The sequence below is a fragment of the Protopterus annectens genome, chromosome 5.part0 (genome assembly GCF_019279795.1).
Source record: "Protopterus annectens isolate FY-2018-M chromosome 5.part0, PAN1.0, whole genome shotgun sequence".
NCBI lineage: Eukaryota > Metazoa > Chordata > Ceratodontiformes > Protopteridae > Protopterus > Protopterus annectens.
In genome coordinates, this window is record NC_056735.1 from 1,651,100,870 (window position 1) to 1,651,125,025 (window position 24,156).

The 24,156-nt window shown below is 45.2% G+C and overlaps 1 protein-coding gene across 1 annotated transcript in view; it reads right to left on the reverse strand.

Annotated features, from left to right (window-relative positions):
• Window positions 1-24,156, reverse strand: part of TTC3 (tetratricopeptide repeat domain 3) — a gene marked incomplete in the record, with an annotated part of 2,769,029 nt that overhangs the window by 1,316,482 nt on the left and 1,428,391 nt on the right. The window contains 1 exon segment of the mRNA XM_044072025.1: window positions 5,752-5,907. Within this exon segment, the coding sequence (XP_043927960.1) occupies window positions 5,752-5,907 (156 nt within the window).

The window sequence follows — 24,156 nt, forward strand, 5'->3', positions numbered from 1 at the left end:
AGAGTTGGGTACCAAAATTGTCGAGGCCAATTTGGGGCCAGCAAAATTATCATCTTGGGCTTGTCCTGTTTGATCTTTAGTAACACCCATGGAAGAAGAGGTAGAGGCGGGAAGGCATACCCCGAGAGGTTTCTCCAACTGAATGATAGAGCATCCACTTTCCAAGCTAGTTCGTGGAAAGTCCTGGTGCAAAAAATCTGTAGTTGATAAGTGAGGTGGGATGCAAAGAGGTCTATGTGAGGACATCCCCAGACTGCTGTAATCATCCTGAATATTTCAGTGTCCAGCATCCATTCGTGTGGATCTGACAGGTTTCTGCTCAGACTGTCTGCCAGGAAGTTTTGCTTCCCTGGTAGAATGAGCTTGAAGGTCCAGTTTGCAAGCTAGAGCTGTGTTCCATAGATTCATGGCTAGTCTGCAAAGGGGATAGGAATAACATCCCCCTTGCTTGTTTATGTACCACATAACTGTGGTGTTGTCTGTCCGTATCAGTAGCTGTCCTGGTTGTAGAAGATTCCTGAAAGCCAATAGAGCGTTCTGTATGGCTAACATTTCCTTTAAATTGATATGCAGGAGCTTCTGATCCTTTGTCCAAAGGCCCTGCAGACAGTTGCCCTGAAAATGGGCTCCCCATGCATAATCTGAAGCGTCCGTGGTTTGTATCTAAGTGGCTGGAGGCAGACTGAAGGGTTTTCATATGTTTAGAGTACATGCCTTGGAACACCAAAGGAATTCCTTTTGGAGACAAGGCAGGACGGTGATCTGTATGTCTAAACTGTGGCAATGCTGAGACCATACACTTTTTAGGTACCACTGAATTTTCCTCATATGTAGTCTTGCATATGGTACGAGAAGGATGCAGGAGGCCATGTAACCCAAAGCCTGCAGGAATTTCCTTGCAGAAAGCCGAGTCAAAGTTGCCAAGGTTTTGAAAGTTGAAGCCAGCTGTAATTGTTTTTCGGATGTCAGAAATGCCATCTGAGTTGTGGTGTTTAGAAGTGCACCCAGAAAAGTTATCTGTTGTGAGGGTGTCAAATTTGACTTTATGTTTACAGAGAATCCCAGGAACTTGAGAAGGTTCTGAACAAATTCTAGATGCTGGAGTAAGACATCCTTGCTGTCTGCCTGAATTAGACAATCGTCCAGATGAGGGTAAATTTGAATTCCCTTGAGTCTGCAATAAGCTACTACTGGAGCCAGGCATTTGGTGAAGACCCTGGGTGCAGTAGACAATCCAAAGGGCAGCGCAGAGAATTGATAGTGCCTCGATCCGGCCCTGAACCTGAGGTATTTTCTGCATTCCTGCCTGATGGGAATGTGTAAATATGCCTCCTTTAAATCCAAAGTTACCATCCATGCATTTTTGGTCAGCATTGGAAGTAGCTGCTGTAGGGTAAGCATCTTGAATTTTGGTATCTCGAGAAAAGTGTTCAAGACTGAGAGATCCACAATGGGTCTCCATGAATTTTGCTTTCTGGGGACTAGAAAGAGCCTTGAGTAAAAACCTTGTCCCATCTCTGAAAGTGGAACCAGTTCTATGGCTTTCATAGCCAAGAGAGCTTCCAACTGGTTTAAGGCCTCTAACCATTGATGTTTTGGAAGATCCGGCCATCCGCTTGGTCTTGGTAGGGTATGAAAATGGAATTTGTAACCTCTTGAAACCACATCCAGAACCCACTTGTCTTGGGTTATACGAGTCCAATTTAGATGAAAAAGAGAAAGTTTTCCTCCGAGTGGGGCTTCCAGGCAAGAAGCTCCTCCAGCCCAACAGAGGGAGTCATTGAGCCTGTTTTCTATGAGCTTGCGACCTGTCCTCTCCTCCCCTAGGGGTGGAAGCAGTCCACTGTCTTGGTCTATAAGAGGCTTGCGTTTGAGGCCTTCCTCGGGAGCGTCTGTATCTACCCCTCTGAGGCCTATCTGAATTGGGAAAGGACCAATTTTTTGTAGGCCAATTCCTACTAAATCTGGGTGGCTGTACTTGTAAGAAATCTTTAACCGTTTGCATGGATTTTGCCTTGTCCTCCATCTTCTTTATCACCACTTCAGCCTTAGGTTAAAACAAAACGTTATGCTCAACAGGAGCATCCAATAACTTAGCTTTTACTTGATCTGGCAAGTTTTGTTCCTTTAACCAAGCATGCCTTCTAATGACTGTACCAGAGGCAGCAGCCCTACAAGAAGCCCCCAAGGCATCAAATCCACAGTGTAAACCATGCTTCCCAACTTGTTCAGTGGCATGCATTAAGTCATGTAATTTCTTATCATCTGCACAGGCAGAAATGGAAGTTAGCTTTTGTTTCAAAACAGACAGAAGAAATTGCTGGTATTTCAGCATATGAAATTGACAGTTTAAAGCCCTAATAGATAAAGTAGCAGAAGTGTACACTTTTTTGCCCCATCTTTCTAAAGATCTGGAATCCTTCTCAGTGGGAATGGGTTTTTTAGCAGTAGCGGCCTTAACCCCCTTAGGACCCTGAGAAATGGTTTCAGGATCAGCAGTAGGATTCTTGTATAAAAACTGGTGGGAATCAGGAACCCTATAATATCTGTCTGGCTTAACAGGAGCTGAAGGAAGAGAGTCCGGAGTTAAGTTAGCCTCCGAAAAAGCATCATCCACAATATCCAAAATAGGAGGGATAGCCAGGGGTCTATGTTGGGGAAGAAGAAGAAAATCCCTAAGTCTTTTCTTAGATTCCGAGTACTCCTGTCCTTCCCAGTGAAAATGTTCCCTCATTTCATGTAAAGTTTCCCCAAAAGAGAAATCCTCAGGGGGAGAAGCTAAAGGAATGGATTCCTCAGCATCAGAATCCTCATAAGGGGGGAAAGAATATTCCTGGTCAGAAGAAGAAACTGAAGAAACAGAAGCCTGATCAGAGGAGTCATAATACACTTCCTGCCTTGGCCTTTTATCTGGAGGGAGATGTGAACCCCTAATCATAGTAAGTAAGTCCTCCGCCATCTTAAGTAACTGTTTCTGAGACTTGGGGGCCGGATCAGAAGAGGCCTGAGCTGTAGTCTTTGATTTGGAAGGAGTCTTTGCCTTTGCCTTTGGCTTCGCCTTTATTAGAAGCTGAGTAGGCCTGAAAACCCCTTCGGAAGCCGGTACCTGCACAGCGGCTCCGGACCCATCCGAAGGAGCATTGTCCGAAGGTCCTGCAACAGAAATATTCAAAGGCCTAGTTGGCTCCTCGTGGGAGTCCGTTTCGGCCATCGGTTCCGAAATGGCCGATGACAGGGGCTGCAAAAGCGCCTCACTGACGACGGCCGAACCTGAAGCTGGCTCTGCTTGTACAATATCGTCCGATTTGGACCTCGGAGGCCTGTCTTTATCCTTGCGTCGTTTGTGAACTCCAGTAGCCGGAACCGAATCAGATGACATTTTTGTAATTAAAGCGCTTACGAAGTAATGAAATGCAAAATCGTACCTTCGTTTAATCGTACGTTGATTGACAAAACCAACAACTAGCTACGTCGTGGTCAGGGCCTAAGCAAGGAATACAGTAAGAATGAAAAGTCTTCGGACTGAAGTACGTTTAGCAAAAATTGTCAGGAGTCAGCCGACTGGCAAATGCGAACTGCTATCACCACACGGCAAGAAAGACTGGAGAACATGGCGTCGGCTGTCAGCTTTGTACTCCTGGCGCTCTGACGTCAGGGAGCATGGCTGAACAGCCGACGCCGGAACCAGACTTTGGGATTCTGGCCAACAGAGGACTGCCTGCCGGCAGGGGAGAACCCTACAGTCATGACTGCAACAGTGAAACACGATGAACATCTCAAAGACACAGTGGTTAACAGAGTAGTGAGAAAGGAGGCTGAGAAGCTAGGCCAAAGACTCCATGTAATCAGTGTGTAGTTCTAGTCTGGGGGTGGCTGTTGAAAGCCCATACCTAGGACAGCAATGCATATTCCCTTTATGCTCTTGGGGACAGGTCGCATTTGGTGAATTGATTACTAAAATCAGATGTGTGTATGTTAACTTGCTTGGTACCATGGTGTTTCCCTTTCTGGCAGCCATACAACCTACTTGGAACACTGGAATGGACAGAAGGACTACCTCTATCTTTCATATACCCAGGTGGTACACTAGTAGAAAGTGGGATTCAAACCCCTTCAGTGCCAGTCTCATATTCACATGTGGTGGCATGTGGTGCTAACTGTGGCATTTTGTATGTAATACTAATTTGCAGTTACTAATGTAAATTTTACTGCATGACTCGACTGATCTTAGAGAACTGCCTGGAGGTGTCATTACAGTTTAATGCGATATACAAAATACAGTGGCAAAAGGTGCTGAAAAACAGCCAAACACAGACAAAAACTCACTGATGAGAGTGCTTGATGTTAAATCATGAGATACTACTTACACAGAACCTGTCCAAGCACAGTCATGATCCACAAAATCAAAGGATGAAGATTCAGTGCAGACAACATGGAACACCCTCTGTCAGGGATTGAAGTTTCCACGATCCTTCAGTCTGTCCAGAACAGATATGAGATCAACAGCTAGTTAATCAATGAGTCATCTGTGACTTGTAAAGAACAGAGTGCTCTCTTGTGAGCTGACTGAGGATCAAGTACAGGAGGAGGAAACATTGAATGATATCTGGCTTCCAAATTCCTTACCTTCTCAACTCAGTCCAACACTGACCAAGGACTAAAAAAAGTCCATTTTTGTTGGTCTCTGCCTTAAGCACACTCCAGAAACACAATTGCACTGGAAGTGATGGAGGATTCAGGCTTCGGTCTACACCTCCTGAGGAAGTCTGGGTTGATACACTGCCACTTGCAGCAATATTTCATGCCATGCACTGGCAGGGTGTGTTCTAGCTAGTGAGAACACAACAGCAGTAGCATTTAGAATGTTTGCAATTTAGTTGCCAAATGCAAAAACTACAGAAATTGAACAGTCAGTATTAATACCACCCCAGATCTCCCCTAAAAAGTGGACACTGACTTAGTGGGACTAACCCAGTCAACAAAGAGTAAAAAAAATACTACAATTAATGTCCAAACTGAGAGGTAAACTGCACAAGCAAATGAAAGAAAAAAAAAATGTGGAGTGCTGAGGCTGAATGTACCCTTCTAGTCTGGAAGCGTGACATTAGAAACTTTACCAGTCAGAGACTCTTGGTGAGGTAGGAGGAAGTGAACAATTGTGAACTGCACAGAACTAATATCAAAACAGGAAATCCCAACAGTACCCCATTGTGGAAATCCTCTGAACCCTTCCTATACAGGAGTTCCTTCATCAATGCAACTATAAGAAAGTCAGATGCTCAAAAAGACAGTCATACCAATGAAAACTACATTCGAGAAAGATGCTGGATATTTCCAACTGCTGCAGGGAAAGAATTCAAAAAATAAAAAATGCTAAAAATAAGAGCTAGCCACATAAGTATGACAGACAGCTTTATTTTGCCCAGATACATGTCTTACAAATAATTTTTAAGATAGTCGGACTCAGGAATTACCTCAACAGTATTCGCAGTGGGATTTGCAAATCATTCCATGATTATTTTGTAATTTAATTATAATGGTCAGCCAATAATGCCTGAAGGGTGAGAAGAAATCTCAATTTATATAAAGTTTGCTTAAACAAGGACAAGACTTGCTTAATGTCAACATCAACTACTCAAACAAAAGACTATGCTAAAAGACAGCAACATAAGGCATTTTAGCACATAAAAGACGTACAGAGAGCAAAAAACTACTAAGTTTTATAGATCAAGACTTTTTTTAAACACTTACTCATACAGACTTTCCCGTGTTGGGTCTGGAATATTGTCGAAAATATTATTATAAGACAGAAATCTATGAGGAACTCCATAGAATTCACCAAATTCTTGTATCGGATCAAGAAAGTCTTCCAAAGTCATAAATTCGTCATTCTCATGCAGAAACATCCTACAGACACAAGTTCAATATGTCAATATCAGTTGAAGCATTATCTTTTCATTATATATATCCAACATGACTCAAAACAAACTCATAACTAACATTTAGTGACTTTTTAAACATTCCTCAACATTTAGAACTGCTCAGAATCTTCATAAGTCAACAACTGCTTTTTACTCTCCTTAGGAGATAGGATACATTCATCAAGGTCTCGAAAACCAACTACATGCCACCAGTTTCGAGGCATTAAAGTAAATAGAGTTTTCAAAGACTACTACACTTAAAGGCAAGCAAAATCAACTGGATAAGCAACAAAGTACAGTTTTGTACCTACCATAAATGTAGATGTTCGAAGATCCACATTGCTGCAGTCCTGACACTTGGGTAGTCCGCTGTCCCAGTCGGCCCGAATACCAAAGTATAAGGCTGACGTCGGTCAAGGCGCATTAGTCTGACGTCAGGACGTCAGGGTACAAATGCGCATGACTGACGTCATATCCTCAGTCTTTTCTTGCCCCAGATGTCAGAAGACCCTAAAAAGATAAGGCCAAACCAAAAAACAACACACCAAACACCCCTGTACCAAATATATATACAATATATACAAAATCAGAAAGGTACAATCCCACCCATACAACCACCCCTAAACACAGAGGGAAGGAGGGAGGTAAATTGACTGCAGCAATGTGGATCTTGAACATCTACATTTATGGTAGGTACAAAACTGTACTATGTTCTTCATCTCACATTGCTGCAGTCCTGACACTTGGGTAGAATCCCAAAGCAGAGGAAAGGGAGGATGGCAAATCACAAAGAAGCAGGAGCTGCCAACATGCCCTGTAAAATAGCAGTGGCAAAACCAGCCCTAGATTTAGAGTAGAGAGGAAGGTGGTAATGCTTAGAGAAAGTATGCACTGAACTCCAAGTAGCTGCCTCCAAAATATCCTTAGTTGCCACCCCCGTAGAAATGCTGTTGAAGTGGCAGTAGCCCTAGTGGAATGAGGCCTAATCCCAGCTGGAATCTCCTTGCCATGATGGGAGTAACAGAAAGTAATGCAAAACCCAATCCACTTAGAAATAGTTTGTTTTGACACAGGCTTGCCAGGCGAACTCAAAGCAAAAGAAACAAACAACTGCTGAGACTGCCTAAAATCCTTAGTCCTGCTTAAATAATAACGCAATTGCCTGTGTACATCTAAAGTGTGTAAAATCTTTTCCCCCTTATTTTGGGGATTTGCATAAAAAGTAGGCAAATGAATAGTTTGGTTTAAAGCCACACTAGAAACCACTTTAGGCATAAAGGAAGGATTAGTACGTAAAGATACCCTATCCTTATGAAAAATCAAGAAAGGCTCCACCGCCATAAGGGCCTGCAATTCAGACACCCTTCTTGCAGAGGTAATGGCTAACAAAAAAGCAGTCTTCCATGACAAATATTTCAATTCAACAGTAGCTGCAGGCTCAAAAGGTTGTAGAGTGAGTTTCTCCAACACAAAATTGAGGTCCCAAGCAGGAGTAGGAGCTCTACGTGGGGGTCTTATATTCTTTGCCCTCTAAGAAATTGCTTGAACAAAGGATGAGAAAACAATGGTGGGTCACAATCATAGTGAGCTGAAATTGCTGCAGCATGAATCTTAATGGAAGAGAAAGACAAACCTTTGTCCAATAACTCAGTTAGATATTGAAGAGCCACACTCAAATTTGGCTCAGAAACATCCAAATCCTTTGCTGCACTCCAAAATAAAAATCTCTTCCATTTTTCTGCGTACACCTTCCTTGTACTAGGTCTTCTGGCTTCCATAATCACATTAAAAACTTGTTGAGGAAGCTGAGACCTGCTCTGGTTCAAAACAGAATATGCCAGGCTGTTAGATGAAGAGAGTGAAGCTTGACATTGAGTAGATGACCGTCCTTCTGAGACAATAGGTGTGGAAGCAAAGGTAAGGCCATGGAGGCTTCCTTACCAGGCTCCTCAGTAATGGGTACCAGTGCTGCCGAGGCCAATCTGGAGCTATTAAAATCATCCTTGGCTTGTCTTGTCTGACCTTTAGGAGTACCTTTGGGAGGAGAGGCAGAGGTGGAAAGGCATACACATGAAGATTTTTCCAACTGAAAGAAAGAGCATCCACTTTCCAAGCTGTGTGATGAAACCTTTCGTGCAAAACTTTGGCAACTGGTGGTTTAGTGGAGAAGCGAACAGATCTATGTCTGGAGTTCCCCATGACACTGTCAATTTCTGAAATACATGAAGATCCAGTTTCCACTCGTGGGGATCCATGATTTGCCTGCTTAACACATCTGCTAAGGAGTTCTGTGCTCCCGGCAGAAACCTTGCTTGAAGAATCAATTGCAAGCTTAGCGCAGTCTCCCACAAAATCATTGCTTGCCTGCATAGAGGATAAGAATGTGTTCCCCCTTGTTTGTTGATGTACCACATGACAGTTGTGTTGTCTGTTAGAATCAACACCTGCCCTGGAAGAAGTAAATCCTTGAAAGCCAGTAATGCAAACTGGACTGCTAACATCTCCTTCATGGTGATATGTAGATGCTGCAGTCTGGCAGGCCACTTGTCTTGTATCCACTTTCCATTCAGATGAGCTCCCCAAGCTGTGTCTGAGGCATCTGTCGTTAGAATCTGACTCGCCTCTGGCCGGGTCACAGAGAGTCCCTTGTTTAGGTGACATTCCTGAGCCCACCACAAAAATTCCTTTTGAATGCAAGGTATTATTGGAATGACAGTGTCCAAATCCTGGCAGTGCTGTGTCCATACATTTTTGAGATACCATTGCAGCTTCCTCATATGCAGTTTGGCATTGGGAAGCACCAGAATACAAGATGCCATGAACCCTAAGGCTTGAAGGACTGTCCTTGCAGTCAGCCCGGACTGATGAGATAGTTGATGGAAGTAAAGAGAAAGATTCTTTTGTTTGTCCGGGGTTAAAAAGGCCATCTGGGTTGCTGTATTCAGTCTCACACCCAGAAAGCACATGTCTTGAGAGGGTACTAGACTGGACTTTATTTCGTTCACAGAATACCCTAGGCATCTTAGCACTGCTATCACATATTCCAAATGCTGAAGAAGCACGTCCCTTCCTTGAGCCAGAATCAGGCAATCGTCCAAATAAGGATAGATTTGTATTCCTTTTAGCCTGAAGAAAGCTATCACTGGAGCCAGAACTTTTGTGAATACTCTGGGCACAGTAGATAAGCCAAAGGGCAACGCAGAGAACTGATAATGAGAATTCCCAGCTCGAAAACGCAGATACTTCCTGCAAATTAGTCTGATAGGAACATGAAGGTAAGCTTCCTTGAGATCCAAAGTTACCATCCAGTGATCTTTGCCCAGCAGAGGTAAAAGCTGTTGTAACGTCAACATTTTGAACTTGGGAATGTCCAGATAAGTGTTGAGGATAGATAAATCCAAAATTGGTCTCCACGTGTTCCCCTTTTTTGGTACTAGGAACAGGCGTGAATAAAATCCTAGGCCCCTTTCTGGCACAGGAACCGGCTGAATAGCCCCTATTTGGAGTAACAGAGAAATTTGCTTGTGAGCCTCTTTTCTTTGTTGAGGAGGAATGTCTGGCATGCCTTTGAAAGGAGGCAAGGTATGGAAATAAAACCTGTAACCGTGGTGAATGATATCCAACACCCATCTGTCTTGAGTAATTAAACTCCAGTTTTCTTTGAAAAGTGCCAACCTTCCTCCCAAAGGTGCTGCCAGATGAGAAGGTTCTGGCAGCTGAAAAGGCAGGTCATTGGGTCTGTTTACGAAAGGACTGACCCCTGCCCTCACCAGAAGACTGAGCAGGTGAACTCCCTGTTCTAGGCCTAAAAGAACCTTGAGCTCTGCCCCTACCACGTCTAGACCTACCCCTAGACTGGGAATCATAAGCAAGATATGTCCACCCCTTGGTAGGCCAATTTCTACTAAACTTCGGAGGCTGAACCTGCAAAAAATCTTTAACAGTCTGCATAGACTTAGCCTTGTCTTCCATTTTCTTTAGAACTGCTTCCACAGGCGAACCAAACAACACATCAGATTGTAAAGGAGCATCTAAAATCCTTGTCTTAACATGCTCAGCTAAATTCTGATCTCTCAGCCAGGCATGCCTGTGAAGAACCGAACCAGTGGCAGCCACCCTCGAAGAGGCCTGTACAGCATCAAAACCACATTGCAAAGAATGCTTACCCACCTGTTCAGAAACATGTACTAAATCCTGCAATTCTTGACACTCAATACCTTCCGCCAAAGCATCTACCTTAGACTTTAATTGTGAAAGGAGATAATTTTGGTATTTCAACATGTGAAACTGGCAATTCAAAGCTCTCATGGCCAAAGTGGAAGAAGTATACACTTTCTTTCCCCATCTATCCAAAGCCCTTGCCTCTTTATCTGGAGGGACAGGATTTTTAACAACAGAAGCCTTAACACCTTTAGGCCCCTGAGAAACAGTTTCTGGGTCTGCCCTAGGATTCTTAAAAAGATACTTATGAGCTTCAGGCACCCTATAATATCTATCCGGTTTAACTGGAGCAGGAGGCAAAGAATCAGGGTTCAGAGAGGCCTCTGCAAAAACATCCTCCACCACATCCAGAACAGGAGGTATAGCTAAAGGCCTATGCTGGGGTAGAAACAAAAATTCCTAAGCCTTTTCCTGGAATCAGAGAAATCCTGACCTTCCCATTTAAAATGCTCCCTCATGGAATGAAGAGTCTCTGAAAAGAAAAATCCTCAGGAGGAGAAGCAGAAGGAGTAGAGTCATCTACATCAGAATCAGAGTAAGGAGAATACTCCTGCAAGTCTTCAGCCAAGACTCAGAAGCATCCGAACACTGCTCAAAACTTCCAAGCTCAGGTTCCACTCTAGGCCTCTTATCAGGGGGGCGCATAGAACCTCTAATCATAGTAATCAAATCTTCTGCCATCTTAAGCATATGCTTCTTAGGCACAGACCCTGAAGAACTAGGGGTAACACCTGAAACAAAACCTGGCCTGCCCCTGGGAGAAGCCTTGGAAACAGAAGGGGAGGGCCTAACCACCTTAGGAAGGGAGGGAAGAACAGCTACCTGAGAAGCCCCTTCAGCCTGGCCTACCTCCTGAGAGGGCACATCTTGCAATAATAAAGTCACTCCCTGGGACTCCAAAGAAACTTGTGGCTGAACCTCCGGCTCCACCGGGCCCTCTAAAGAACCGGCGTCAGGGACGGACGGTTCTTCCAACCTAGGCTTTGCTGCTTTGTCCTTGCGCTTTTTAGACGAAGCGGGCGTCGGAGCATCCGACGGCATTTTATAATTACACCGCTTGCCAAAAACTAACCTGGCACAATCTAATCTTCTCTTAATAGTGCGTTTGTTAAATCTAGCACAAGAGCGACAGCCAACAACGTCGTGCTCAGGCCCTAAACAAGGTATACACAAGGTATGGTAATCCCTATGAGGTATCTGTTTCCCACAAGAAATACAGTTATTCACTTTTTCTGACATCCGGTAAAATACTGAGGCAAGAAAAAACCAAAATATTCCCCAACGGGGTACTTAGCCAACTTTGATTCGGTCTGAAACTCCGACTTCGGAAAATCTCAGAACGCCAACCTGCACTTGCAACACTGCTTCTGCATCGGACCATGCGGCAAAAAAGACTGAGGATATGACGTCGGTCATGCGCATTTGTACCCTGACGTCCTGACGTCAGACTAATGCGCCTTGACCGACGTCAGCCTTATACTTTGGTATTCGGGCCGACTGGGACAGCGGACTACCCAAGTGTCAGGACTGCAGCAATGTGAGATGAAGAACATCCAAACAACTTTATGCCATTGTACCATCAAGTTGACAGTTTCAGAAGGCCACCAGTTAATTCTGCAGTAAAATGCATTATGGCAGTGTGTCATATTTCATCTTTGTTGTGACAGAGGGGCAGAAGTGGAATGGCAATCAAACTGGTCACATACGACTCATTTCAGCTTTGGTAAGAGAAAGGCAGAATGGGCATAGAAACCAAACTAGTTACAAAGAATAGTTATGTTCAAACTGGCCAGAGACATCGGACATGTGCAAATGCACTGGACATTTGAACACAAAACTGCTAAACTTATTTTCCTGCCTATGTCAAAATATCTTAATGATTCAAACAGTCAAAATGACATTTGCTACCCAATGCAAACAGATATGATGGCATCTACCAAAACACTAGACTTTAGAGGCATTGTGATCAGCAAAGCAGGTCCTTGTCTCATGAAATTATCTTCAACTACCACAAGGGCGAATACTCCTTGGGAGTATCACCACAAAATTATGCAGAGGACTGCCACACAATGACACAGACATCAAAGAGTGTATAACCATTAAAGGACAACAAAGGACAGTCCTACTCCTCTATTTTATGATGAAGTAGTCATCATCTCATGAGGATAAGATACACAATGAGAAAAACAAAATTACCAGTAAATGTTAAGTATGCCACAATCTTAAGAAAACTGAGGAAAAGCAAGTTCCTTGCTTAGAAATGCTATTAAATATAGACTGTTAATGAAGGTACCTATCATAACTTTCCAGTACCTTCTTACATCTGCTGCTCTTTGAAGGGGTCCCATAACTGATTTCATACTCTCTATTCCAATTCAGCAATTTTTTCTGAAGCTTCCACACTTGGTAGTAAGCATTGCCTATGCCAGTACAAACCATGTCACATGTAGCTCTAGAAGACATCTCTCAGCTTCTGTACCCGCAAGTTCACCCCAACACTCTGACTTAGCGTACTTCCTGATAATCATCAGACAATGAGAACTTGACACAACACATTTTTACAAGGATACAAAAACACTTTTGTCTGAATTAGAGGAAATTCCAATAATGCAGTAGCAAGATGAAGGAACTGCTCAAGTATTGTGAATGGCATAAGAATATTTGTAACCCATCATGCAGAATGCCACACAGATCAATGGCCATAAAGTACTGGATGTATCTATTACCATAGACCCTCCTCCATGAAATTAGAATTCTAAGCAGTAAAAGGAGCTGAAGGACAGTCAGAAGGAAAGATAAGAACAAGAAGTCCTTAGGTACCAACAGTGACCCAGTTCCTGCACTCACTGTTTAAAGCAACACCTCTTAACAATGGACGACAACAACCAAATCACTGGAAAGCATGAAAATTGCTTCTTAGGAGTCAGCTTGGGATTAATGTTGCTACTTTGCCTCTGGTGAGAGAAAGAGCAGAGGGGCATTTGATTCCTCCTGGTCTCCATTTAGGTGGTTTGTACAGGACTTCACTATGTGGTCTGGTTGCAGTTTTGATGAGAACCTCTTCAGGGTCTTTGTGCAGCTTGGCCGTCTGCTGTCTAACTATTATAGGTTCTTATTTCATGGTATCTACTAAGAGAAGGCTATATAGCAAGTGTACTGAACACAGCAACATCTGGACTAACTTCTCAGATAGCAGCTTGATATTAATGCTACTCTTGTTTCTGCTGAGAGAAGAAGCTAAGGATCACTGATTCCTGAATGCATGCAGCCGTACTGAGACCAGCACTGTCTCCAATATTAGACACACAGCATCGCCGGTAATCAACTGCAAACCTCATAGGCACTACTCCCCTTTCAGCCCACCTTAATAAGCAACTGAGAACATGGATTTGCACCATCTCTCTAGCTAACCTGGTTGAAATAGGCATCTTGAACAATGTAGCAATGTCTCATTTTTACAGGCAGCCACCCAATACTTGTAAAAGAAAAGAAAAACACTTCACCTCCTGAATAGTTAAGACAAAACAATCCAAAATTCCTTCACATCCAACTTTCCATTAAGAAGATTCCTTATCATACCATGTCTAACTATAGACCCTTCCTCTATATCCTCCTCAACCTTAACTCCTAACTAGTATAGAGTCCCTATGTAATGAGCAAACCACCATTCTCATTGGGGACTTCAGCTACCCCTCCATTAACCAGGAGATGTATGCATCCTCTAACATGTATTGTATACCAAGAGATTTCTGGACTTTATTAATACAAACTCACGGGATGGGTTGGTCCACATCCCATCCAGGGGACTCGCCAACATGGGATAAAAAGAAGTTATGTACTCACCATAACGTTCCATCTGAGAAGGTACTTCATTTGTTTGCAACCTGTGGGTATCAGATCCAATTCGGATCCGAGCCAGCAACTTTCCAAGCTAAAAGATCCGAGCTCCAAGCTTCTCCCCCTACCCATAATGCCCTGCACTCTCCCTCTAACCTTCAGATCGAGTTTGCCAGAAAAAAGGCAACAGGAAATTCTATAACCTAGGAAAGGATTACAATACGTTCCAGTGATGTCAACTGAACAAGGACATATCCTGATCCTTTGATAACAAACTAAGGGTCCGGGGGATGGAGGGAGGGTCGGTTGCAGACAAATGAAGTTACCTACTCAGATGGAACGTTATGGTGAGTACATAACTTCTTTATCTGAAGTAGTTAACTTAATTTGCTCAGCAACCTGTGGGACAGAGTCCCCAGCTACCAGCAACTTGGGAGGCCCTTATGGAAGGATATTCCGGAGCACTGCGGAGCCAAACAATGCACATCCTCTGGATATTAAATCCAATTTATAGTGTGTAATAAAGGTATGAGAGGAAGCCCAAGTAGCTGCTGAGCAAATGTCATCCAAAGAAACCCTTGACCAGAAAGCAGCAGAAGTAGCCATAGATCGGGTAGAATGGACTTGCACTCTCAGGGGCTCAGGACAACCAGAACTTTTGTATGCTAGGAGAATGCACTGGGAAATCCATCTAGCTAAGGTTACTTTAGTGACTGCTTTCCCCAGACAGGATTTTGCAAAGGAAACAAAAAGTTGATCAGATTTTCGAAGATCTGCTGTTCTGTTTAAGTAAAAATGTAACTGTCTGTGAACATCCAGACAATGAAGTCTGTATTCTCCTTTGTTTTGGAAATTTGGAAAGAAGACAGGTAGACTGATGGACTGGTTGATATTGGCTTCTGAAGCCACTTTGGGCAGAAAAGAGGGATTAGTCCCGAGGGAGACCCTGTCTTTATGAAAGATGATGTATGGAGGCTTACTGCAAAGAGCGTGAAGCTCCGATATCCTCCTAGCAGAAGTAATGGCAATCAGGAAGACCGTCTTCCAAGATACATATTTTAAGTCGACTGAAGCCGCGGGTTCAAGAGGAGGCCCGGTCAGAGCTTGAAGAACTAGGGTAAGATCCCATGGAGGCACTGCATCTTTAATAGGGGGTCTTAACAGAAAGGTTCCTTTCATGAATGTTTTGCATATCTTGGGAGGACGCTAGGGGCCCTGAACTGTTTCCAAAGTGGTAGTGGGAAATAGCTGCCAAGTGAACTTTAATAGTAGAAGCACGTGAAGGGGTCCAAGTTCCTGTGCTCAGCCCAGACAGAGAAACATTTCCATTGACTCTTGTAGATTTTCCTGGTAGACGGTTTATGGGCGGCCACCAGGATGGCCTTAACCGAGGAAGATATACCGGGAGTCCTAGCCATTAAGGGAACTGGATCAACCAAGCTGAGAGCTTGAGGTAGTCCAGGTTGGGGGTCTTCAATCCTAAAGGATGAGAGATCAGATCCGGATAGGGATCTAAGATCCAGGGAGGATGTACTAGATGAGACCGCAGGTAAGGGAACCAGGTTTTGTAGAGGCCAGAATGGGGCTATGAGGATAACTCTGCTCCCCAACCGACGAGCTTTCTGCAAAAATTTTGTCATCAATGGAAGAGGAGGATAAGCATACAGAAGACTGGATGGCCAAGCATGAACTAGAGCACCTCTGGGGGCTTCCCCTGGTGGGGGAATCAGAGCGAAGAACTCGCTGCACTTTGTGTTCAAAGGTGAGGCAAAGAGATCGCAGCAAGGTTGACCCCATTCGAGGAAGATTTGTTTTGCTACTGCTGGGTTCAGAGACCACTCGTAAGGTGAGAGGATCATTTGAATCAACCTCTCCGCCAAGATGTTTGACAGACCCAGAATATGCGTTGCTATGAGAAAGCGGTTGGTGGATATCACCCACTCCCATACTCTCATTGTCTCCCTGCAAAGTGGATAGGATCTGGTTCCCCACTGTTTATGTACCAGACTACAGACATGTTGTCTGTTTGAACTGCAATAGTTTCTGGAGGAAGAAGGGGATGGAGAGCCTGCAAAGCTAGAAGCACCGCCCTCATCTCCAGGACAATAATATGCAGTGAGGTCTCTGTGAAAGTCCACGTGCCTTGGACGGATCTGCCCATGCAATGCCCCCCCCCCCCACCCAAGGAGAGATGCGTCCGTGGTCACCGTGACTTGGGGAGGGGGTATAAGGAAGGAGCGGCCTTCTTGGAGATCTCTGGAGCACAGCCACCAAAGAAGCAACTCCCTGCAAATCCTGCTGAGGGGAATAGGTGTAGACAGGGGGTGAAAAATAATGGACCATTGAACTTGCAATGTCCATTGAAGGATTCTCATCTTCATGCGAGCGAAAGGCGACAGATTGATGGCCGCTGCCATGAATCCTGGGGCCCTCAGGACTAGTTCCGCTGGGGGAGCTGACGATTGTAAGAGATCTAGAATGTGAAGGCTTAGACTGCGAAGTCTGTTCACTGTCAGAAAGACTATGGATTATGTAGTGTCTATCCTGGCCCCTATGAATTCCAAAATTTGAGTAGGTTGAAGGGAGGATTTCTTGTGGTTGATCGTGATCCCTAGGTGGCGGGCTAGGTGTAAGAAGTAGTCCCTGCCCGAGCAGAGTTGATGCCCGGTGGGGGTGGTTAGGAGCCAGTCGTCCAGGTACGAAAGACCTGTATTCCCTGAAGCCTCAGGTGGGCCCCTACAACTGCCATAACCTTGGTGAACACCCTGGGGGCTGTGGTGAGACCGAAGGGTAGGACCCTATACTGATAATGGCTGGCTCCCAGCCGAAAGCGGAGGAACCTTCTGGATCGTTTGTCCAAATGAATGCGGTACTATGCATCCTTGAGGTCTATCGAGCACATCCAGTTGTTCTCCTGCAAGAGTGGGAGAATGGATTGAATAGTGACCATCCGGAATTTTTCTTTGGCAACTGACAGGTTCAGTGTGGACAGGTCGAGAATGGGTCGTAAGTCCCCCGTCTTTTTTGGCACCAAAAAGAACATGGAGTAAAAGCCTGATCCGGACTGCTCGGGGGGGGGGGGGGGGACGCGCTGGATAGCTCTTTTTCTTAGCAGCCCTCGAATTTCTGATGCTGCTGCCTCCCTCTGATCGGATGGAACATCGGGGAGGCTTGTTGATTGGGGAGGGTAAGAATGGAAAGGAATTGAATAGCCTCTGGATATGATTCGGAGCACCCAGCAATCTGTCATAATGGACTCCCAATTTGCTAGGTGTTCCGAGAAGCACCCCCCCCCCCCAAATGCCTTCAGAGAGGAGCAGTCGGGCAACCCCTCAGGGCTGCTGCGCGGGTCGATCCGAAAAAGGTTCTCTCGACCCAAAATTCTTTGGACCCCCTCTGCCTCTGGGCCAGTGTCCACCCTGTCCTCGTCTGCCTCTGAAGGACGAGGGATCCGGAGTGAAAAGGGATTGTTGAGCTTTCCGGAACCACATCATCTTTTGTCCTCTTTGGTTCCTGGAGTAGGACCTCTAAGGAGCCGAGAAGCGGATCCCGACGGCAGACGTCTTCCCATCTTTCTTGCTCTGGAGAAGCATATCGCGGACGGTTTTGCCGAAAAGCGTAGAACCGTCAAAAGGGGTGGTCGCGAAGGACACCTCGAAGGGTTCCGCAAAATCGCAGAGACGGAGCCAGGCCTGTCTACGTAAGAAGATGCCTGTTCCGCTAGCTTTAACCGCTCCCTCTGTAGCACGGGAGAGAAGCCGCATAGATGTGTTGGTAATTGACTTGAGAGTGGCCATTCGAGCCAAGAAGGTCCGCTTGTCCTCGGCCGACATGGACTCTGGGGGGTGACCCAGCATACTCTTTAATCAGGTCCCGCTGGAGTCGAATCACATGTGCCATACAATTCAGTGACCTTACAGAGAAGGTTGCTGAGGAGAACAGACACTTTCCCAAGCGGTCCATCATCAGAGACTCCTTGTCTGGAGGACGCACTGAGGAACTCTCCTGTGCTAATTCCTTTTTAGTGGCAGCCGCCACCACCATAGCATCCATTGGGGCACCCTTGCTCCAAACTGTCCTGCCCGTGGGAGGGCTGAGGATCCTGTCCAGTCTCTTGGGTATTGGCTCAACAGTGTCCGGCTCCTTCCATGCCCAGGTAGTTATGACATCTACCAGGGGGTTGGCGGGAGGGGACACCCAAGAGGTAGATGGGCCTGCGTCAAATGCCTCCAGAAACAGACTCATCCAAGGAAGGTTTTTGGGCAGACCACCCCTCTCTAATGCGTAACATTTCCATGATGTCTCCAAAGGAGACGTCTTCAGGGGGGTGACCTTGGGGAACCTTCCCCTTCCTCTAAGTCTGTGTCCTCCGTGAGGGACTCAGATGAGTCCAAGTGCCTCCTCTTGCACTTTCGTTTGTGAGGGACCTCCTCGGGGGGGCTGTCCAAAGAGGCCTCACCAATAATGTCCTGTTCCTCTACGGGAACAATCTGGGACGTAGGCGCAGGCTGTCCCTGGGGCCGGATGATGGAAGACAGGCCCATCTGAGTGGGAATGGCGGATGGATCCATAGCAAGAGCCTGGGGCCTCGAATCCCTCGAAAGGACCCTCTCCACAAAGTCGAATGCCGAGGGGGAACTGCTTTTCCTTGGATCCGAAAGCAGTCCCCTTGGATCCGACGTGTGGATCGGCACCGAAGGTGACCCGATGGGATCTGAAAGGGTAGTGTGCCCTGACCTTAACGGAGCCGAAGGCCCGCTGACCCCTCCGGATCTGACATTCAGCTCACGGCCCAGAGAGCTTGGATCCGACAGACTCGAGGGTACAGTCTGCACCCAAGAAGGAAATGCTGCCGGTGCCGACCCCACCCCGGCTCTGAAAGCTGTGAACCCCGATAGCGGGTCAGAGAAGGTGCAATGGGGGTGAAAAAAGGTGTCAAGCTCCCCCCCCAGAGAGGGGGGGGGCAAGAGCACTCCCATCTGCAGCTGAGCCTGGAGAAATCGACACATCATTCGGTCCATGTCTGCGTCTGATAAACTTCTGGTAGATCTAGATGAGGCCACTGAAGCCGGCCGGGAAGGCCACCTAGATGACCTCGAAGGTGACCAGGTCTCCTCCTCCAGCTCCAGGGAGAAACGTGGAGAATGGAGCTGGGAGGGGGAGGGACCGGAGACCTTAAGGGGAGAGGCAAGTTGTTTGGACAGTGGTGTCGAAGGGGTCGGCTCGGACCGCCTCTTGTGGCTGTGATGCCTTTCTTTCTTTTTCTCCCTATCCTTTTTGTCCTTCTTTCTGCCATCCCTTTCCTCCTGGGCCAGCGAGGGAGGTTGAGTCCCGGCCAGGGGATCAGGAGCGGCAGGTTGGGCAGCCGCGGCTGGGGCAACAGAGGAGGATGAAGCAGAATCCAGGGGCAAAAGGCCCGCCAGAATAAGCTTCGACCTCCTACCTTTCAAAGCCCTGGGGTTGAAGGCTGCACAAATAGTGCAGCCTGAGGAGGGGTGATCAACCCCCAGGCACAGGATGCACAGAGTGTGGCCATCCGCTGGGTACAGCTTATGGCCACACTCGGTACATTTAGAGAAAATAGTTTTAGGGCCTTCAGCCATTATAGAAAAGAAAAATAGGCCCACAAGCACACACCTTCACACACGCAGAGGGGGGAGGGGAATAAATCTAACTTAACCAAAAAAGTTTAAGAAACTACCCAAAAAGGCTAGAAAGATAAGAGGGAGTTCACACACACAAAGTTAGAGAAAGTTTGACAGAAAATTAAGATTTAAATGCTAAACTCACAGTACTATGTTCGGAGCTCGTTCTGAGAAGCTTATAGAAGCCATGGCAAACGAGATCTGGGGGTTAGAGGGAAAGGGCAGGGCATTATGGGTAGGGGGAGGAGCTTGGAGCTCATATCTTTTAGCTTGGAAAGCTGCTGGCTCGGATCTGATACCCACAGGTTGCTGAGCAAATGAAGTTAACTACTTCAGACCTCTGCTTTCCACCAACAGTAACTCCCTCCCTGGTCAAACTGACCCACAAACCAGTCACATTCATCTTACGACTGAAGCCAGAAGCACACCCAACTACTTCAGTATTCAAAGATTATGCCACTGCTAATCTGAAGTTGAGTGATCTGGTAAACTTCAACATCCCCTTCCAACTCTATGACCCCACTGCTTACGCAGAATCCTTTACTGCAAAATTCTATGCACATGTGAATAGCTGCAGTTATGCATCTCCCTCCAAAGTAAATACAACGCTAAATTAAAAAATAACCCCAAAGGTGGAACCCAAGTATAAAAGGGCTCTGTAACAAAAGAAAACTCACTGCATACAAAACTAAATTTAACTCTCACAATGCAAAAACGCTCTTGCCAAACTTCACAGGGATCTCTATACCCTGATTAAATCTGAAAAAATTTGGTTTAAATAATTTCTATTGTACAAGTCACTACTCTCATTGTTTACAGTTTGTCTGTAAGACTCAGTTAACATGTCTTCCAGGGCTATGACCAGTGGTACTGCTTTGAGAAAGTTCACATAGCTGCGTTCTCAGAACCTCCAAAACTCAAACTTCATCTACTTAACTCCAAAATATGTCCTTGTCAAGTTCCTACATGAGCTCCCCACAAACCTACTATATACCTTTTCAGTCCCTCCACATACAGCTAAGTACTCCACAACTGTGGATACTTATTAAACTCTACAATCAATACTGTTGGACTCGACTCTTTTTGTAAATATATTTTTTAGCCTGCAAAAATATTGATATGTATAAATCATGTGTTTGCATTTCTGCCTTGTCTTTCTAACGTTCTTGTATAACTGATTTTGACTGCATTTTTTACTCAAATGTTTGATTCTCTGTAAACTGTGTTTTTTTTTGAGCTTTTCTCCTCGGGTCGCCACTGAAAATGGGCCACAAGCCCAGCTGGACCAACCTGGTTAACAAATGTCAATAAATAAAAAAATAAATAGATGATGTTAAAATGAGATTTTAAATTCTCCTTCGGACAGAAATTAAATTTTTTACCCCTTTGCAACAGAGGTGAACAAAATGTGTAGTGAAAGGCAAGCTGAAATGGAATCTCCCCTCATCCATTTTTTTAAACACCTTTATTGAATTATCACTTGTGACAAAGGCAAATGTACATTTATATAAAAGTAAACAAACTATATTAACAAGTTCATACTTACAAACATTATACATCACATACATTCTTCTATACTACACAATTAATCCAACACTACATAAATTGTTCAATTCCTGCCGTTTCTTATAGGTTCATAGGAAAGTACTACACTAGCTGCTCTTGAGGGACATTTTAAGCCTAGCCAATTTCTATTTTTGTGCTTGAAATACTCTCTCATCTGATTACAGACTGGCTTTGCACATCCTATGGTCGATAAATAGAAGTTATGTTCTTACCATAACGTTCCATGTTAGTTGTCTTCTTCTCGCCTTCTTCTTGCTGGATGGGTTTGGAGCCGACCTCGGCTCTGACTCGGCCACTCTAAAAGCTCGAGAGTTGGTTCCACCGGCTCGAGGCTCCCCTTATATCCCACAATGCTAGGGTGAGTTACCTCAGATCTCGTTTGTAAGCTAGGCCCAGCCTATAATAGTAACAGAATAACTATAAACAAAGTCCACCTCTATAAACCAGGGAGACGAGAAGGGTGACCTACATCCTGATCCAGGAAAATATGCACAGCAGCATATACCTAAAGTAAAGAGGTGGTAGAAAGAGAGGTCACAATCAAAAACTCCTCTAGGTCTGTCCAGGCCAGGGGGAAGGAGGGTGGGACGCAAGAAGAAGGCGAGAAGAAGACAACTAACATGGAACGTTATGGTAAGAACATAACTTCTATATGTTAAGTTGTCTATCTCGCCCTCATTCTTGCTGGATGGGACCGCGTCCCTAGCACCTTGTCCCGGGTGGCCTAACGGAACAGACTCTTGAGAACAGTGGAACCAGAGTTAGCTCTATGCCTAGAAGCTAAATCCAACTTATAATGAGAAATGAAAGTGTGAGGAGTAGCCCAAGTAGCCGCTGCACAAATGGTGTCAATAGGCAGTCTGTCTTGGAAGGCTATAGAAGTAGCCAAAGCTCTGGTAGAATGGGCTTTAGGTTTGTTAGGCAGCTTTTGGTGTCTAATTTCATAAACAAGGGAAATCAGAGATGTTAGCCATCTAGATAATGATACCTTTGAAACTGAAAGTCCCTTTCTGCCTTCTGCATAAGAGACAAACAGCTGGTCAGATTTTCTGAATTGTTTGGTTCTATCCAAATAGTACCTTAACTGACGATGAACATCTAGCCAATGCAATTTTTGTTCAGACCTGTTAGAATATTCTAGAAAAAACACAGGGAGGTCAATGCTTTGATTTAGGTTAGACGCTGAGGCTATCTTAGGTAAAAAAGACGGGTTGGTTCGTAAAGATACCCTGTCCTTATGGAACAACAGATAAGGAGGTCGACAGCTGAGTGCATGAAGTTCTGAAACTCTTCTAGCTGAAGTAATAGCTACCAGAAAGAGTGTCTTCCATGATAGCAATTTTAAAGAACAGGAGGCTGCAGGTTCGAAAGGGGGTAGAATCAAAGAACTAAGAATTAAATTTAGGTCCCAAGGAGGAGGAGGATTTCTTAAAGGAGGTCTGAGTAGAAACACTCCCTTCAAAAAGGCTTTGCAAAGCTTGTGGGACATTATGGCAGACTCTGAAATGCCCACATGAAAGTTAGAAATAGCTGCCAATTGAACTTTAAGAGTAGAAGGAGATGAACCTGCATGGAAGAGTTCAGCTAGAAAATCAAGGACCATTTGGATGGAAGCAGTGAAAGGATCTATGTCCCTTCCTTGAGCCCAATAGGCGAAACGTTTCCACTTACTCAAATAAATCTTCGAGTGGAAGATTTATGGGAAGCTATCAAAATATCTCGAACAGAGTGAGATATTTGAGGAAGCCTGGCTAAGGTTGGAATTGGAGGAACCAAACAGTGAGGTTCAGAGAGGGAAGGGAGCGATGAAACTGACCCGACTGATGGATCAAAAGATCTGGAACTAGGTCCAGATGCCAAGGTCGCTCCAACAGAAAATGATGTAGAAAGGGGAACCAAACCTGTCGAGGCCAGTAAGGAGCAATGAGGATCAACGAGGCCTTCTGAGCGATAGCTTTCTGTATCACTTGAGAGATTAGTGGGAAGGGAGAAAATGCATACAGAAGTCCCCGGGGCCAAACTTGGACTAGAGCGTCTCTGCTGGGCTGGCCTGGTAATGGGAATAGGGTGAAATAATCTCTGCACTTGCTGTTTTGGGGAGTAGCAAAAAGGTTGCAGCAAGGCTGACCCCACTTGATAAAAATTTCTCTCACAACAGAGTCTTTCAGAGACCACTCGTGAGGCATGAGGATAGCTCTGCTCAACTTGTCCGCGATTTGATTGGACTTCCCGGGGATGTGCGTTGCTATCAGAAACCGCTGAGAAGAAATCGCCCATTGCCACAGTCTGAGTGCTTCTCGACACAGGGGGTAGGACCTGGTTCCGCCTTGTTTGTTGATATACCACACTACAGACATATTGTCCGTCTGGATTGCTATCGTTCCCAAGGGAAGAGAGTCTTGAAGGGCTTGCAACGCTAAAAGCACTGCTCTCATCTCTAGAACATTTATGTGCAAGTGGCATTCGTCTGGTTGCCATGTGCCCTGGACAGTTCTGCCCTGATAATGCCCCCCCCCACCTGATCAGGGAGGCGTCCATTGTCAGAGTAGCAACCGGAGGGGAAGGAACAAAGGGTCTTCCCAATAAGAGCTGAGGGGAAGACATCCACCACAGAAGATGATTTCTGCATGTTTGCGTAATCATAATGGTGTGGGACATCAGAAGCTGCTGGTATGACCATTGCGTGAAGAGCATCCATTGAAGGATTCTCATGTGGAATCTGGCTAATGGAAGCAGAGGTATGGCAGCCGCCATAATCCCCAACACTTTCAGAACTAACCTGGCTTTGATTCTGTTGCTGCTGAAGAGGAGCGAGACCAGTTTGTGTATGTCTGTTATTCTCTGATCTGTTAGTCTCGCAGACATGTTGACTGTGTCTAGATTTGCGCCTATGAAGGTAATAGTACGACAAGGCGACAAAACAGACTTTTCGCAATTTAATGAAATGCCTAAATTTTGACAAATGC